Source organism: Theropithecus gelada, chromosome 2 (genome assembly GCF_003255815.1).
Source record: "Theropithecus gelada isolate Dixy chromosome 2, Tgel_1.0, whole genome shotgun sequence".
Taxonomy (NCBI): domain Eukaryota; kingdom Metazoa; phylum Chordata; class Mammalia; order Primates; family Cercopithecidae; genus Theropithecus; species Theropithecus gelada.
Window position 1 is genome coordinate 103,300,954 of NC_037669.1, and position 18,192 is coordinate 103,319,145.

Below are 18,192 nucleotides of genomic sequence, written 5' to 3' on the forward strand. Positions count from 1 at the left end.
TACAAATCATCCATTTAAAATGTACAATTCAGTGGTTTTTAGTATATTCACATATATGTGTAACCTTCATCACAGTTACTTTTTAGTATCATCCTCCTTTCCCCCAAACCCCTCAGTTGTAAGTAACCACTAATCTACTTTCTATCTATAGAGTTCCCTATTCTAGACTCATATGAAAGGAATCATATAATACATGGTCTTTTGTGACTGGCTTCTTTCACTTAGCATGATGTTGTACCATGTATTGGTACTTAATTCCTTTTTATAGCCTATTAATATTCCATTTTTTGGGTATGCTACATTTTCTTTATCCATTTGTGCATTGATTGACATTTGGGTTGTTTATACTTTTTCCTGTTAAGAATAATGCTGCCATAAACATTTGTGTACAGGTTGTTTTTGGATATAAGTTTTCTTTTTCTTTTTTATTTTAAGAGATAGGGCCTTTTAAGAGATGTTGCCCAGGCTGGTAACTCCTGGCCTCAAGCAATCTTCCTGCCTCTGCCTCCCAAAGTGTTGGAATTACAGGCATGAGCCACTGCTCATGGTCTGGACATATGCTTTCCTTTTTCTTAAGTATATACTTGGGAGTGGAATTGCTGATTCATACGATAAATCTGTGTTTAACCATTTGAACAGTGCCAGACTGTTTTCCGAAGTGGCTGCACCATTTTCTATTCTCACACCAGCAATGTATGCAGGTTTTGATTTCCCCACATCCTCACCAACACTTGTTATCTGTCCTTTTTATTCTAGCCATCCTAATAGGTGTGGTTTGATTTGAATCTCCCTGGTGACTAATGATTTTGAACATATTTTCATGGGCTTATTGGCTATTTGTATATCTTCCTTGGCAAAATGTCTATTCAGATCCTTTGTCCATTTTAAAGTTGGATTTTGCCTTATCATTATTGACTTGTAAGGTTGTTTATATATTCTAGATATAAGAATTTTATCAGATATATTATTTGCAAATATTTTCTCCCTTTATGAGTTTTCAAAAAAAAGGAATTGGTTGTCTTCTGACAGTGACCAATTACTTTTCTCTTGACATATCAATATGAAGTCATAAATTCAAGCATTTGATGTCTTCAGTTGCATTGCAACTTTCATTCTTTTTGATGATAAAATTGTCCCATCTTTGGCTAATGTGAACCTCTTGAGGTTGATTCCCAAGTAATTCTGGTGAGTCTAATTGTTTTGGATAGCTTCTTTGCTTTTTGGCAGAATATGTTCCAGTCTCATCTTGTATATTTTCTGCCACAGACCTGGAATCAGCCATTTGTCCAAGGAGCCCTAGTTCTGTTTTAGTATGAGTGCTAGAGATGCTCATTGCCACCAAGTAGGTGACTGTTTATGGGTCTTTTCAGTGGATACATTTGGGAAATATGTGTGTGAAGTTTTTTATTTGTTTTTAATGACAAAATATATTATGAGTTCATGCTGATAGTTCCAGTTCATATGCAGGACTCTAGGGTTTTTATTTAACCTCTTCTGTCTTTCATCTGTATCTTTTTTTGTTTCCCCTACACTACAATTCCTAGTTCTCAAAGTTTCTAGGGATGATAGTAATTATGTTACGTTCTGTTCTCTTTGCTTTATCCCAAGTTGCCTAGAATAGCAATACCAACATTAACACCAACAATTTAATTACTGAAAATAGTTAAAAGATTTTTATTTTGTTTGTTTTGCTTGGCTGTTATTTTTGCCACTAGTCAGTGTATAGCCGAACTGTTGTTTTTAGAAGTTACTTGAAATAGTTTCTTTCTGTGCTACAAACTGGATGTATAGTTAGGTTCACTGCATTTTATTTTCAATATTTAGGAATTACTTTTTAAATTATTTTTATTTAAAAAATTTTAATTGTCATCACAAAACACCATAAATTTATTATCTTAACTGTTTTAAAGTGTAGAGTTCAGTAGTGTGAAGCATATTCACATTATTGTAGATCAGATCTCCAGAAATTTTTCATCTTTCAAAACTAAAACTCTATGCCCATTAAACAATTCCCCATTTCTCCCTGCCACCAGCCCTTGGCAACTACCATCCTACTTTCTGTCTCTCTGAATTTGGCTACTCTATGTACCAAACTCATAAGTAGAATCATATAATAATTTATCTTTTCATGACTGGTGTACTTCATTTAGCATAATGTCCTAAGCCTCATCCATTTTGTAGCATGTGACAAGAGTTTCTTTTTTCAAGTTGAATAATCCACTGTATATATACCACATTTTGTTTATCCATTCATATATCAATGGCCACTTGAATTGTTTCCGCTAGGAATTGCTTTCTAAATTTAATTTTGTTTCACAATTTTGTAACTATCTAGAATAGTTACATAGATCTTGAGTCAAGTTAACAAAGAAAATATATTTGAAGAAGTCAATCTTCTATCTCTGTCTCTTTATCTCTATTTTCTCCTTCCTTTAAGGAATTTTAAAATTTAATGGTTTATCTTTCCATTTTTTAAATCCAAGAAGATAAATTAGGTAGCCATTTTTAATCTAAAAAGATATATATATATAATCATTCAAAATATATGTACAAATATATGTATTTCTCACTCTCCTTAGAAAATGGTAGCATACAGTTAATATAAATGCTGTTCTGCATCTAGATTTTATCGCCTTATGAATGTCACATAGAGATATCTTGCTCATTCTTTTTCACCACTGCATAATTATTCTGCAGTATGGATGTACCATGCTTTATTCCAACAGTTCCCTATATTAATAGACATTCAAGTTTGTCACGTTTTCCTGTTGAAAATAGTCCTGTAGAAATGACATACTGCATAGGTCTTTTTGTATTTTGCCAATGTATCTATGATGAAGAGTGAGATTGCTGGGTCAAAAGGTATGTAGTTTTGTAGATACTGTCGTGGTCTCCTTTGTAAGCATTATACCATTTGCATTCTCACCAAAATGTATGAGGGCCTGTTTCTTTCCTCATAGTTCTGTCCTGGAATATGTTGTCAAGTTTTTGAACTTTTGTTAGTGTTTTGGTGAGACAAATAGTTTGTTTCCATTTCTCTTAGTATGTGTATCTTTTCATATTCAGAGCTATTTCTATTTCTTTTTCTATAAACTGTCCATTTCCGTAGCTTGTTATTCTATGCAGTTAGTGCTTTTTTTCTTTCTAGTTTTTTCTTTTTAAGACGGAGTTTTGCTCTTGTTGCCCAGGCTGGAGTACAATGGCGCAATCTTGGCTCACTGCAATCTCCGCCTCCTGGGTTCAAGCGATTCTCCTGCCTCAGCCTCCTGAGTAGCTGGGATTACAGGCGTGCACCACCACGCCCAGCTAATTTTGTATTTTTAGTAGAGACAGGGTTTCTCCATGTTGGTGAGGCTGGTCTCGAATTCCCGACCTCAGGTGATCCGCCCACCTCGGCCTCCCAAAGTGCCGGGATTAGAGGCATGAGCCGCCGCGCCTGGCCTATTTTTAGAGATTCTCTGCCATTCAAAGGTTTTGTTTATTTATGTATTTATTTTTTGGAGACAGAGTCTCACTCCGTCATCAGGCTGGAGTGCAATGGCACCATCATGGCTCACTGTAGCCTTGACCTCCCTAGGCTCAGGTGGTCCTCCCACCTCAGCCTCTAGAATACCTGAGACTATAGGCACATGCCACCAACCCTGGCTAATTTTTGAATTTTTTTTTATAGAGATGGAGTTTTGCCATGTTGCCCAGGCTGGTCTTGAATTCTTGGGCTCAAGGGATCCACTTGTTTCAGCTTCCCAGAGTGCTGGGATTACAGGCATGAGCCACCATGCCCAGCCTAAAATTTTGATTTTTATATAGTCTAATTTATTGTACCTTTACCTCATTGCTTGTGGAGTTTTGAGTCATTTTTTCAGTAAAGATTGCCCCATTCCTTGGTTACTTATCTTTTCTTTTATTCCTGTACAGTTTGTTCTCCCTTCCCTTCCCTCTTCCCCCATTCACTCCCTGGCTTTCTTTCCTTATGTAAACCTCTGATTGATTTGGAATTTGTCCTGGGGTGTGGTATGGGGTATAGTTCCCATTTTATCTTTTTCCAAATGAATATCCAGTTATCCCACCATTGCTAATTTAAAAGTCTTTCCTTCTCATTGATTTGAGATGCTCTTATTTTTGTGGTTTTTAAATATATTTGTATATGTAAATGAGTGTTTTCCTGAATTTTCTATTCTGCTCCCTTGGTCTATATTCATGTACCATAACAACGTTGTTTTAATTACAGAAACTTTATAATATGTTTTAATACCTAGTAGGGCGGGCTTTCTTCTTTTTCAGTATGTATTTTTCTGGCTACTTTTTCTTGTGTTTTTCTTTCAAATCAACTTGCCTTGCTCTGATGAGAAAAGAAAAACCTGATGGTATTTTTCTTTGTACTGCATTAAATGTATAGATTAGGGAGAACTGGCATTTTTATAATGTTGTGAGACTTTTAATCCAAGAAGACGGTATGCCTTTCCATTTATTCAATCCTACTTCTTTGTCTTTTGGGAATGTTTTATATAATTTTCCTCATATAGGTTTTGGATATATTTTATAAGTTTACATGTATGTATTTTATTTAATGTTGATTTTATTTTGATATTGTATTTATTATTCCTTCTTTGAATTTTATTTGTATATGAATGTCATTGAATTGTATGTGTTCATTTTATAACCTATTACTTGACTAAATTATCTTTTGTTTTTAATAATTTTGCCATTGATTAGTTCAAGTTTTCCAGATAAATAATTATACAAGATGAAATTTTAAAATTTTCTTAACCTTCCTATAGAAGACACAATTTTTCTAAGTTACTATGAATCAGGAGTTTGGACATGTTTCTGGAGGTCATTCTTAACCTCTGTGTTGTATTGTATATGTTCAAATTTCTTGTGTGCCATGACCTGTGTAAATGATATTATTTGTTTAATAACAGGAGTTAGAAAGGCAGAAACATATGTGTAGTGTGCTGCAGCATAAGATGGAAGAACTTAAAGAAGGCCTTCGGCAAAGAGATGAGCTTATTGAGGTACGTACATGAACTGTGGGAATACTTAATTTTGAAAAAAATGAGTTGAATGGGATGAAGATGTGTGTGTTGGGAGGGAAGGAAAGTTAAGATGCATCAGAGTTTACTTGTCTCTTTATATTTGACTGTACGCTAAAAGTTTTCAGACATAAACCAGATCATGCTTAAAAATTAATACTATAAATCCTATAAACATTACCCCAATTTGGTAGCAGAAATTTTTGTGTCTTTTATTGCTAAATACAGTTTCCTAAAGATATATTAGGAAATGAGCAAAAGGAAAAATTATAGAATAACATTATTCTTTGGAATTAGTGAATGCCATCTTTTGGGACATGATTCTCGGGGAATAAGTTTGATTTTCACTCAGGTAAATACATTTCTCAGGTGGCTAAATGAAAAAGAAGAAATGTCAAGATACTTTCTATACAAAAAGGTAAAGAATAGCTAGTCTGAAGGTTCAGGTTTCTGCAAGCAAAGGGACTCTGCCACATTGTTGGCAACGTCTTAGGAATGGAATGAAGCATAGTCTACCAAGAACTCTTTGAAAACATTAGTCTTCCTTGCAGGCCTACTACATTGCATCCATCTTTTTTCTTTAAATGTGGTTTTCCCTCTTGAGACGATGTTTTTAGATAAATATAGAAATAAGTTTGAAGGGGGATCCTGCCCACTATCTAGGTGTGGCTATCAAAGGCATCTAATGTTAAGTTAGTGTTGACATGCCAGAGATGTCAGGAAGCATAGATGTTAATGATCCCAGGAGAGAGATCTCACGTACCACACTTGTCCACATTCCTGGCTACTCAGACCTTAGCCTTTCTTTTTCTCTCCCTCTTTCCCCTCAGACCTACCTCTTAATATCTCTCTCTACAAATGATTTTTAAAAACCATTTAATAGAGAAAAAGAAATGACTTTTTAAATTTGAAGACTGGTGTTAATTTTTGTCATTATTAAGAATAATTGAACATACCCAGAATTTGTGGATTTCAAGTGCAGATACAGATAACCTTGTGGATCTATCAGATTACATATGAGGTTAATTTTCTTAGTTTTTCTCCATATAAGGTAGGAAGCATATTTTCCAGAATCTGTATCCTGCTGGTATTTTAAAATACTGTGAAATTCTTTCCTTTTTTGTTCTTTTATCTTTCTGTGCCAAAATGCCAACCACATAAAATAATAAACCTGCTTTGGGGGCTGCTTCTCAAATTCAATAGCTTAAGTTAGGATTGGTAAAGTTCTAGTTTTTCATTATAATGGCATTTAAGAAGAATATAATGCTTGATTTCTATAGTTTGTCACTGTGACTTCTTTAAAAGCTTAGGGTGCTAGGTATACAAACTTTGAAAACTATAGTTTTAGATGTTTTTTACATCTAGAATGAACATCTTTTAGATGTCAGTATCTATGGTTATGCTGAAAATCTTTAAATATTACAAATAATGTTTTTTGGTCTTTGGAATTGAAAATTCCATGGTAAGGTACCTAATGTATGAGTAGGGGAAGGAGGAGATAATAATTTACCAATAATGCATAAGAAGAAAACCAGTTAAGCACCATTGACAATTAAAAAGGTCATTTAAGGATTGTTAAATGCTAAGTTTAAATGTTTCAAAATAATATAAATAATTTTAAAATAATACCAAATTCATGGTGTTCTTGCTGTCATAGATTCTGCTAACAGAAATTCAAAATGATCAGTTCTGCTTAAAAAATAAAATTCAAAACTGCTTGTTCTCTGAGATAAAAGATCATTTGTTCATAAGCAAATCTAAATTTCCCTCTCTAGGAATGTAAGTTCTTGCAGTTATCAAAGAAAGAATATACATACGGAGCTGTATGTACACAGAAATTCTAGCTGGCTTGCTGCCACATAGCTGTGGTTAGAACAGTTATTCCTGGTTCCTTTGCTTACTTTTGTAGGGACAAGCCAGTGAGAATCTTGTGGCCAAGACTGTGAATGTCATCTTTTCTTTTGGCAAACCAATTTTGCTTTTCCTGTTCATCACAGACTTTCCCTTTTGGTTAAAGTTTCTTTATCGGCTTTATTTTTGTTTCCTCCCTCAAACCTCCTCTCCCTTTTCTTTCTGCTCTTTTATTACTTCTCTTCCCCTCTTCCTCTGCAGGAGAAGCAGCGCATGCAGCAGAAAATAGACACCATGACAAAAGAGGTGTTTGACCTCCAGGAGACACTTCTTTGGAAAGATAAAAAAATTGGGGTATGAGATGAAATTGGGCTTTGGTTAGAAGCTCATTGATGAGGACTACAATAGAATTTAACCTAGAGATTGAAAAAACCTGTCCTTTTGATTATTCTTGAGCATTTACACAGTATGAAAAATGAGTAAGTAGAAGATAGAAAGAGACTTCCATAGGAAAACCTGATATCGTGCCTGGAAAGAACTCTTCTTTTCAGCCAACAAGTTTCTCTGTATTCCCTTAGGATTCTTTTTTTTTTTTTTTTTTTTTTTTGAGATGGAGTCTCATTTTGTTGCCCAAGCTGGAGTGCAGTGGCATGATCTCGGCTCACTACAACCTCTGCCTCCTGGGTTCAAGTGATTCTCCTGCCTCAGCCTCCCTAGTAGCTGGGATTACAGGCACACACCACCATGCCCAGCTGATTTTTTGTATTTTTATGAGAGATGGGGTTTCACCGTGTTAGCCAGGCTGGTCTCTAACTCCTGACCTCAGGTAATCCACACACCTTGGCCTCCCAAAGTGCTAGGATTACAGGTGTGAGCCACCACAACTGGCCTCCCTTGGGATTCTTACCCAGAAACAGCCACAGGCATTCAATTCAAACTCTGTGGTTAACTCGATATCCTTACATTACAGGAATTTGGATAAGAAGAGAGTAGTGGTGGGGAGAAAGTTATTAGCATCCTATAAATCCTTGGTGAATAAAATAGGAAGAGATTAAAATCAATTCAATTACAGAAACAGATAGGAAAGTAAGACTTACTAGGGTGGCTGTCTCTAACTATAACCACAGAACTCCCCCAAGTAGGGCCCAGATAAATGAAATGTCTTCATTGCTATTTTGCTAAGCTCTGCAGGTGGATTCCATGTACACCAAAAACTGGAGAAAATTCCCTCCAGTTCATCTCATGTGGCCTTTGATTGGCAGTCCCATCATCTGGCTGAGCTCTCTGTTCTGCAGTAGGGGAACCACTTAGCCATAGTTGCCAGAGGCTTACCTTGTCAGGGAAGGGTAGAGGAAATAGAACATGTAAGAAAAGTCTTGTTCTGCTTAAGGTTAGAGGGGATAGGGAGTAGTTGTTAAAGATCCCTGAGACCATCTCTGAGAGACAGGCCTGGATATGAAACCCTCTGGATCATACCCTCAGAACATTGTTAGGAACATTCTGAAGCCCAGCCGGTGGTCAGCAGGATCCAGTCTTTTTCATCACTTCAAGGACCTCTCTCATTAATATACACATGGGAAGATTACATTACCTCTTACGAGTTTGTAGGCTCATGCCTGTAATCCTAGCACTTTGGGAGGCCAAGGCTCGAGGATCGCTTGAGGCCAGAGGATTGCTTGAGGTCAGGAGCTTGAGACCAGCTTGAGCAACATAGTGAGACCCACCCTGTCTCTCCAAAAGAATTTTAAAATTTGCAGAGCATGCACCTGCCCCAACTACTTAGGAGGCTGAGGTGGGAGGATCACTGGAGCCCACAAGATGGAGGCTGCAGTGAACTATGATCGTGCCACTGCACTGTAGCCTAAGCAATAGAGTGATACCCTTTCTTTAAAAAAAAAAGTTTGTAGACCAAAAATTTAAAGAGCAAAAGCTACTTTATAGATAATTATCTGACATTCAGGTTGCTGATTATTAAAAATTCCATCTAAACCTAGAAAAGCCTTCTGGGGGATAAATCAATATATGTTTCAAAACATCTGTTAGGTGTTTTGAAATTATGATTTTAAAATTGAAATTTGAAGTTGGAAAGTGAAATTTAATTGTTGAACCATTGATTTGATTTAAATTTTTGCTTGGGAGATACAACATAAGATGTAAAAAACCATGTGGGACAAAGTAGGTAATTTTAAAATTTTAGTTAAAATCTGGTCACTATCTAGAATAGGCTTCTTTTAGGACTTTACATAATTTTCTTTAACACAGATCTGTAGGCCCAGGATTTCTAGCTTGTATGAGTGCCTTAGTATTTTCAAATGATAATCTTGGACCAGCCATAGAAACCCCTCAGATGTCTCAGTTTAAAATATAAATTATTTGGCTTTTATTTGGAGAATATTTTATTTTATTTTAGTATCCCTTTTTTGAGATGGAATCTCTCTCTGTCCCCCAGGCTGGAGTATAGTGGCGCAATCTCAGCTCACTGCAACCTCCTGGGTTCAAGCAGTTCTGCCTCAGCCTCCTGAGTAGCTGGTACTACAGGTGTGCACTGCCACGCCCGGCTAATTTTTGTATTTTTAGTAGAGATGGGGTTTCACCATGTTGGCCAGGCTGGTCTGGAACTCCTGACCTCAAGTGATCGGCCCATCTCGGCCTTCCAAAGTGGTGGTATTACAGGCATGAGCCACTGTGCCCGGCCAGAATTTTAGAATTACATGCAGTCGTATGAAATTAAACAGGGCTGGGCATGGTAGCTCATGCCTTTAATCCCAGCACTTTGGGAGGCCAAAGAGGGTGGATCCCTTGAGGTCAAGAGTTCGAGACAAGCCTGACCAACATGGTGAAACCCTGTCTCTACTAAAAATACAAAAATTAGCTAGGCATGGTGGCACACACCTGTAATCCCAGCTACTTGGGAGGCTGAGGCATAAGAATCACTTGAACCCGAGAGGCAGAGGTTGCAGTGAGCTGAGATTGTGTCACTGCACTAGAGCCTAGGCAACAGACCAAAACCCTGTCTCAAAAAAAAAAAAAAAAAAAAAGAAAAAAGAAGAAATTTAACAGAGAGATCCTATATATTCTTTGCTCAATCTTCCCCAAATGTAACATCTTACAGAACTATAGTACAATATCACAACCAGGGTATTGACCTTGATACAGTGAAGATACAGAACATTTCTATCACTATAAGGGATTTCTCCTCCTCTTGCCTTTTTATAGTCATAGCCTTTATCTCCCCTTCCCCTCCCAAACCCTGAGAACCACTAATCTTTTCTTCATTTGTGTAGTTTTGCTATTTTAAGAATGTTTAAAAAATGGAATTATATAGTATATATTAACCTTTTGGAATTACCCTTTTTCAGTCTGTATAAGTCCCTCAAGATTAGTCCAAATTGTTGAATCACTAGTAGACTCTTTTTTTTTTTAATTTGAAAAATTGTGCTAAAATACAAATAACATAAAATTTACCATTTTAACTATTTTTAAGTGTACAGTTCAGTGGCATTTAGTACATTCATGTTGTTGTGCTACTGTCACCACCATCAGAACTTTTTTATCTTCCACAGCTGAAATCTGTACCCATTAAACAACTCCCCATTCAGTCCCTTCTCCCAAACCCCTGGCAACCACCATTCCACCTTCTGTCTCTGTGAATTTGACTACTCTAGGTACTTCATATAAATGGAATCATACAGTATCTGATTTATTTCACTTGGCATAATGCCCTCAAGGCTCATGTTGCAGCATATGTCAGAATGTCCATCCCTTTTAAGGCTGAATCATATTCCATTGTATGTATATACCACATTCTTCTGTTGATATATCGACACATCTACCTTTTGGCCATTGTGAATAATGCTGCTGTGAACATGGGTATTCAAATAACTCTTCAAGACTCTGCCTTCAGTTGTTTTCGGTATGTACCCAGAAGTAGAATTGCTGGATCTTATAGTAATTCTGTGTTTAATTTTTTTGAGTAACAGCTATACTGTGTTCTGTAGCAGGTGTCCCATTTTACATTCCCACCACTAGTGAACAAGGGTTCCAATTTCTCCATGTCCTTGCCAATATTTGTTATCATAATACAGGGGCAGTGGTCCTCCCTTGACTTTTAAAAGACACATTTTCAGTATGGACAGTAACTACTTGTCTCTAGCTTCATTTTTAAGATTTACATTTAGTAACTTAATGAAGAAATATGTCCATTATTCCCAGGTTAAAGTTCAGTTCATTAGTGATCTTGCCTCTAGCTCCACTGCAGTTCTAAACACCAGGAGCCCATGTATAGAATAGGCGTATACAAAGAACTTGCATATCTCTGTAGCCCAGCGTAAACTCACTTCCATTCTGACCAAAGATATTTGTTCCCCAGTACAATTATGTGGAGAATTAACCCTTTGCCCAAAAGTTCAGCCCATTATACACATCCTTTTGGCTTCTGGATGGTAGGATTTGAGGTTAGGTCAGGGATAAAGAATTATTTTGAACTCTACAAGCATGTACTTTTTACCCTAAAAAAAATCTACTCTAGGAGCTATTGTTGTACACAAATGCAAGGGTAGTGGTTATATGGTCAGGTAATATGGAGGATTTTAGATCCAGCGTGAATACATTTGATCCAATTATAAGGTATTTTAGTAGTCTTCAAACTTTGTGGTGAAATGGGTGAATTTACAGGATGTATTTTATTTTCCCATCTATAATTATGGGAAGAGGAAATTAAAAAGTCCGAAGGTAAAAATAAAACCCAGTGCAATAAGATGTGGAAGAGGAGCAGATGTCATGTATATCATTTGCTAGAATTCCTAGTTTCAAATTGGCCTGTTCCTCAGAGGTCTTTTATATTGAGTGGTGTTGTTTATATAGAGCATGTGTGACAGTGATCATTTACCCACTTATATGTGGTGATACATGACATAACTATGCATGCAGATACCAGTAACCAAAAATACCTAACCCATAAAGACTAAAGTGACACTCAACACATGGGAAAGTATTGTTGTGCTTTGTTTTCCCAATGTTTCATTTATTACTAATGATTAATGTAATGGAGTGTTAATACTAGCTGGATGGTGCTAAACCCACATTGTTAATTCACAGGCAGACTTGAGACACATCATATAGTATGACTGTAAATTGTTGAAAAGAAGTCAGATATTGACATGGCAGTTTGGATAAGTAAAGAGTAGGATTTGCCCTATGGGCTCCTTTCTTAGCATCATCTGGGCTAACAATAAGGGAATATAATGTATCCTCCACAGGGCTGTGATATTTTAAAAACTATTTCAGGGCTTTGGAAACAAAAACAACCAGATTCATTTTCTGATTTTGCCACTTAATGTGACTTTGAGCAAAAAATATAGCCACTCTGAGCCTCAATTTTCTGATCTGTTAAATGGGGATAATACAGGTACCTCACAGGATATGTAGAGGTTTCAAATACAAAATAACGTATAAGAGAGAAATTATATAAAATAGTGCCTGCCATATAATTTGTGCTATACAAATGGTAGTTGCTATCATCCCTTATTTACTTGATCCCTATTTGGTTGCAAAATAGGATTATAATGATTTTTTAAATTGCCCAACTATTCAGCTATCAATTTCTCAGCAATTCTCTGTCCCACTTCCAAAGCCAGTGAACTGAGAGGAAAGTTACCTGTTGTAGTTTAACTTCTTGGATTAATGGGAATGCTGACAGAAGACATTAAATATATGAACAAAAATATGTGGGGAAAGGCTTTTTCAAATAGGCCAGTTATCAGATTCCTGCATAGACTACTTACTTTGGGTGTATTTTTAATTCTGGGTTATTTTCTTTTACAATAGATTTTATTTTTTCATAGTAGATTTTATTTTTCATCGATAACCAAAGTATGTTCCTGCTTCTGCATTGTCCTTAGCTGACAGTTGTGAGATTAAGGGAATGGCAGGGAATTTACAAATGAAATCACCAGCCTGCTTCTCCTGAACTGTCCCTGCTATCTAGGCATTACAGGCAATGCTTTACCTTGATTTATGCCTCTGCCCTTGGGATGGGTGCTATTATCCCTTCTGTTTTTCAGGTAAGGAAACTGAGGCATAGGATGGGTATGTGCCAGGACCCAAAAACCTGATTCTGAAATCCATATTCTGTAACTCTCCATAGCTTGGCTGTATTTATTTTGTCAGTGTTTTGTTTTTTCACATTTTGGGAATATAACAGAAAGCCAATGAGTCTCAGTTATATTTAATTAAATGGTCAGAAGTTGATCTTTGAATTCTTTTGTAGGTTAACTATTTTGAATTAAGTGGTATTTGAGTATTTTGCCACACTACTTGGAGAACAATATACAGCCAATATTTAATTAAAATATCTTACATATAATAGTTATTTTTATTCCAGAACTATTTTTTTTTTGAAAACTCAACTGTATTATTGAATAAACTAGTTTAGTTAAACATGAAATGTGGGGTTCTTTTTGTTCACCAAATAAAAATGTACTGAGGCAGTCAGTAAGGAAAGCTTTGTTTTACTCTGGCTGCTCTCTTCATCTTCCTTTTCCTGTTTTATTTTTTTTCATTGACTGGAAAAGAAAGATTTATTTCCCTGCTTGATGTGATTAAACATGTTTTGCCAAATTGATGCATGAGAACCAGTTTCTATGAGAACTCTCTTCTGGAGATGTATATCCATGTAACTCTGTATTTCCTCCCATATCTGACTGCTTGTTTCCAATCTTTTGACTGCTTCCTTGCTTTTTATGCTTTTATCTTTGCTTATTTGAATTAGGTACTTCTCTGCTACCTTTCACCTGCTCTTTTTCTCTGCCATTGTTTTCCCTTGCTACCTTACCTAAAACCAGGCCCTAGAGAAACAGAAAGAATACATTGCCTGCCTTAGGAATGAGCGAGATATGCTCAGAGAGGAGCTGGCTGACCTGCAGGAGACAGTGAAGACGGGAGAGGTATGTTAGCATTAGCCTGGAGTTCAGGTCCCTCACTGCTTTACTTGCTGTCTTCCTTCTTTTCATCCTGCCATCTTTCCTAGCCCAAATACAAACTACAATGTTTATTCCCTAATCCAGATTTGGTAGGTTTAAGCTATTTCTTCCACAGAGCTATATTCCATGTAACTGATTCTAACCAGATTTTACCTGTAGCAAACATGTATTGTTGCAGAGTTACCTCACAGAGCTTACTGTTTCCATATGGGCCTTTTGTGATGATGGGTTTTCCCCCCTTGCAGAAACATGGCTTAGTTATAATCCCCGATGGCACTCCCAATGGTGATGTCAGTCATGAACCAGTGGCTGGAGCCATCACTGTTGTGTCTCAGGAAGCTGCTCAGGTCTTGGAGTCAGCAGGAGAAGGGCCATTAGGTAAGATACTGGTTGCTATCTTGACTTGGATTGATGTTACCCTATTGGGTTTTCTGCTTTTTCATATCCCAGCTTGGAAAACAAAAACAGCATAAGGGCTGTCTGAGACTCAAGTAGACGCTTAACCAGAAGAATCTGGGCACATTGGCCCATTTTCTTCGGACATCCTTGGCCTTGGGAAACCAGCATCTGTGTCATTGTAAGGCAATAAGTGTAACTGTAAGGCCCGTGGATGGAAGTACTATGGGCCTATACGCATTGTTTTTTACTTAACTACCAACTTTTCTGCAAAGAGATAGTCTAGTATACCTGTGCTAGGGGAGCAGTAGGCTAGCAGGAGACTTCTCATGTGTGCTATAAGTTTCTCATCCTTGGAACATCTGGTTTTATGTTCCACTACTTACCCCAGGGTTCTGTACCTCTTTTCTACCACATTTCTTAAGCCAAGAAACAGATGACCAAAAAGACAGATATGAGAGAAGTATGACTTCCAGAGCAGGGCTTCCCAGACTCTTAAAGTCTAAACCTCTTAAATTTAACCCTTTGAGAATCTGACACCTCTTTTCAGGAAAAAACAAAGTTGCTGACACCTCTCTCCAAGAAACCAAAGTCACCCATCTATTGACCCCACTAAGAAATCTACTCTAGAGGAAGAAAAATGGCACAGATAGATACTGTATCATTAGCTCACTTTTATTTTTTAAAAAACAATCTTTTTTCATTTTTCATCTTGTTTTCATATATGTGTAAGCTTCTTAGAGGAGTGAGAGATATAAGTGTAAAGCAAACTGAAAAACATTTTAAAAGTTAGTAAGCACATTCTCTAATGTGGAGCATTCCAGAAATGTGATTGTAAGGCACTTTGAATAAAGCAAGATGCTGGGTGAGCAAGAGAGATCTGGAGAATGGAACGAGAGTCTGGCTATAGGCAGCCCAGGGTGTTTCCCTGCTGTTGTTTCCCTCGTCTGCAGGTCCCAGCAGGCAGACCTGCTTGAAAGGTGCAGAAGAAACCAAAATCTGTATTTGGCTGTGACCCTCATCATTTACAGAGGGTAGTGGTCAGTCAGGTGTCAGCTGCTTTTTTAAGTGAACAATGGTGTCTCCTCAGCTGAAGGGGCCTATTTTAATGCAGGCTTGGGAAGAGTCAAATCTCCATAGGCCAGGAGTGAACCCTGATGCTGCTACCAAGCCGCAGATCCACCCATGGATGCCCACATTTTTTTTTTTTTTTTTTTTTGAGGCAGAGTCTCACTTGGTCGCTTGGCAGGATTGCAGTGGCGCGATCTCAGCTCACTGCAAGGCGCAACCTCTTATCTCCCAGGTTCAGATGGCTTCCTGAGTAGCTGGGATTACAGGCGCCTGCCACCATGCCCGGTTAATTTTTGTATTTTTTTAGTGGAGACGTGGTTTCACGATTTTGGTCAGGCTGGTCTCAAACTCATCTCAAGTGATCCACCCAACTAGGCCTCCCAAAGTGCTGGGATTACAGGCGTGAACCACCGCACCTGGCCCAGCTGCCGACATCTTGGAGTGGGTCCCCTTCCCTCCCTACTAGCTTTTGGGGACTTCGCTTCTTCCAGCATTGTGCTCCTCTCTTTTCTCTCCTCCAGCTTCCTTTGCCCAGTCCTGCTCTTACCCCATCTTCTTTCACATATTTGAATCTCTCCCGCTAAGGGCTCAGCCTTTGGGAGCACACTTGACATTTGAGTTGTCTACTAGTGAAAGCTTGAAACAAGGAAATGACCACCTATGTACTTCAGTTTGTCTTTAAGTGGCAAATCACTGCTGTGGGGAACAAATGTTGCATTTGGTGCCCTGATAAGTATCAGTTGTGTGGAAATACGTTTTAGAGAGTTAAGAACTTTTCCGTAATGCTATTAACACCTTTATTTCTTTAGATATTCAGAGCTGTAAGTAATGTAATTTATCAGATAATATTAGCTGTTTATGAGTTTGAAAATTTTTTAATTGTTTGTATACTACATCATCACATATTTAGTTTACGATCTTTTTCATTTGTTTTAGATGTAAGGCTACGAAAACTTGCTGGAGAGAAGGAAGAACTACTGTCACAGGTAAAGGCATTCTTAATGGAGTGTAAAATAATTTTAACGAAGTTACATGGTAAAATACTAGCTAATTGAAATGTTCATTAAAAAGAAATATGCTTATTTCAAACATCAGTACTCAAGTGAGATTTGAAGGATAGATAATTCATATTTTACCTCTTTGTTATTTTCTGTTCTTAAAACATTTTTTTAAGGACACATAGTTTAAGGAGTCATATGGTTTTCTACAAAGTTTGTTATGAACACAGCAATCCCCTGGCCTGGCTCCTCTGTCCTCACCCCTGACCATTTCTGTTAAATGCTTTTAGCTGATTCTTGTGTACTGTCCTCGTATCTCTGTGTAACATACTTAACGTTGCGCCTTGATTGTTCTGCTTCAGGCATTCTATGTTGACATCCTTTTATGGAAGATGAGGGTTTAGCTGTTTTTCATCCTTTCTCCCTGCCACACACACACATATTTTCCACTCCCAAATCCTCCTAATAAAGGAACGGTGTAATTCCAGTCTGCTTGTGTCATTAGGACCCTCTAAACTCTACTCACAGTGGAGCCAGGTTGCATTCTAGGATCATCTCCCTTGGAACTATTAGTTTCCTCTAAGTTAACGTTATGGTTTTTCTTTGTATTTGCTTGGTTTTCTATCATCAATTTAACCACAGACTCTCCAACAGTAGATTAAACCCACTCAATATTTTCAGATGCATCTGGCATTCTTTCAGTTCCAGTTTGTCGAATCTTGGTGCATCTGACTTGTCCCTTTCTAAACTAATGGCTTGCTCTCTTGGTACATAGATGTGGTCACCCTTCATTGGCATCTGGGGATTTTCTTTGCATGTGATTTAGGTTGGGTTCCCTTTTTCCGGTATCTCATGTCTTTCTCCTTATTTATTTTCTAGTTTTGGTACATCTTCCAGTAGCTAGCTTCCTGAGAAGAGGGTTTGTGGATTGTTAATTTTTCATGACCTTGCAGGCCTGAAGATGTCTTCATTCTACCCTCTTACTTGATTAAAATAGTTTGGCTAGGTAGAGAATCCTGAGTTGCCATTGTTCTCCGTAAGATTTTTTAAAAAGACATTTCTTCATTGTGCTGTGACTTCAAGTATGGCTGTTGAGTTTTCATGAACATTTTGAGTTCTGATCTTTTCTGGTTTGTGATCTATTTTTCTCCTCTTTGTAGAAGGTTGTATCCTATTCTCTTTCTCTCTAGTGTTCTGGTATAATTTGAAGATAGCAATGTGATTTGAAGTTTTCATGTGTGATGCTGGGCCCCTGTCAATTCTAGGAGCTCCCATTCTTTAGTTCTGGGAAGATTTCTTGAATGATTTTGTTACTGATTTTTTTCCCCTCCCATATTCTGTGTTCTCTATTTTGGAAGTCCTATTCAGTCATTCAACAAATGTTGAGTGAGATTCTACTATTTAACATGCACTATTCTAGGCACTGGGATATTTCAGTGAATAAGTTAGTTTAGAAAAAAATTCCTGCCTGAGGGACATTCTAGTAGGAAGACATCAGACAATAAACAGTATTATATGATATGTTAGAAGGTTTGTGTGAATGCGTTTATGTGTTTCTCTGGCTACTTACAGCTGCATAGGGGCAGGCATGGAGTGAGTAGAGAGCTAGATTTTACCAGGAAAGTATTAATGGGGCAGGAGAGGTGAGGGAGTAAGAAAGAAAATTATTATAATGATAGACCTTGACATTAAACTGGATGAAGAGGATTCGGGAGATATTCAGGAACACATCACGGTACAGTAGAAAGAAGATGTAATCTGTAGATTAGTGGTACTAGTGTGGTTGAAGGGTTGTTGGAATTTGAGTCTAGAGAGAAAGACCTAGAAAGATGAGGAATGGTGGTTAGAGAGAGGATACATGGA

The 18,192-nt window shown here is 37.4% G+C and overlaps 1 protein-coding gene across 11 annotated transcripts in view; it reads left to right on the forward strand.

Annotated features, from left to right (window-relative positions):
• The window catches only part of LRRFIP2 (LRR binding FLII interacting protein 2), a 130,845-nt gene that overhangs the window by 103,550 nt on the left and 9,103 nt on the right, over nt 1-18,192 (forward strand). For 5 of the 11 annotated variants that reach the window (XM_025376036.1, XM_025376038.1, XM_025376042.1 and 2 more), the window contains 4 exons: nt 4,923-5,015; nt 13,727-13,828; nt 14,110-14,242; nt 16,268-16,317. In XM_025376036.1, coding sequence (XP_025231821.1) covers nt 4,923-5,015; nt 13,727-13,828; nt 14,110-14,242; nt 16,268-16,317 — 378 coding nt within the window. Of the gene's footprint in view, nt 1-4,922; nt 5,016-7,145; nt 7,239-13,726; nt 13,829-14,109; nt 14,243-16,267; nt 16,318-18,192 lie in introns of all 11 variants that reach the window. The other 6 variants (XM_025376039.1, XM_025376040.1, XM_025376035.1 and 3 more) reach the window with 3 other exon arrangements.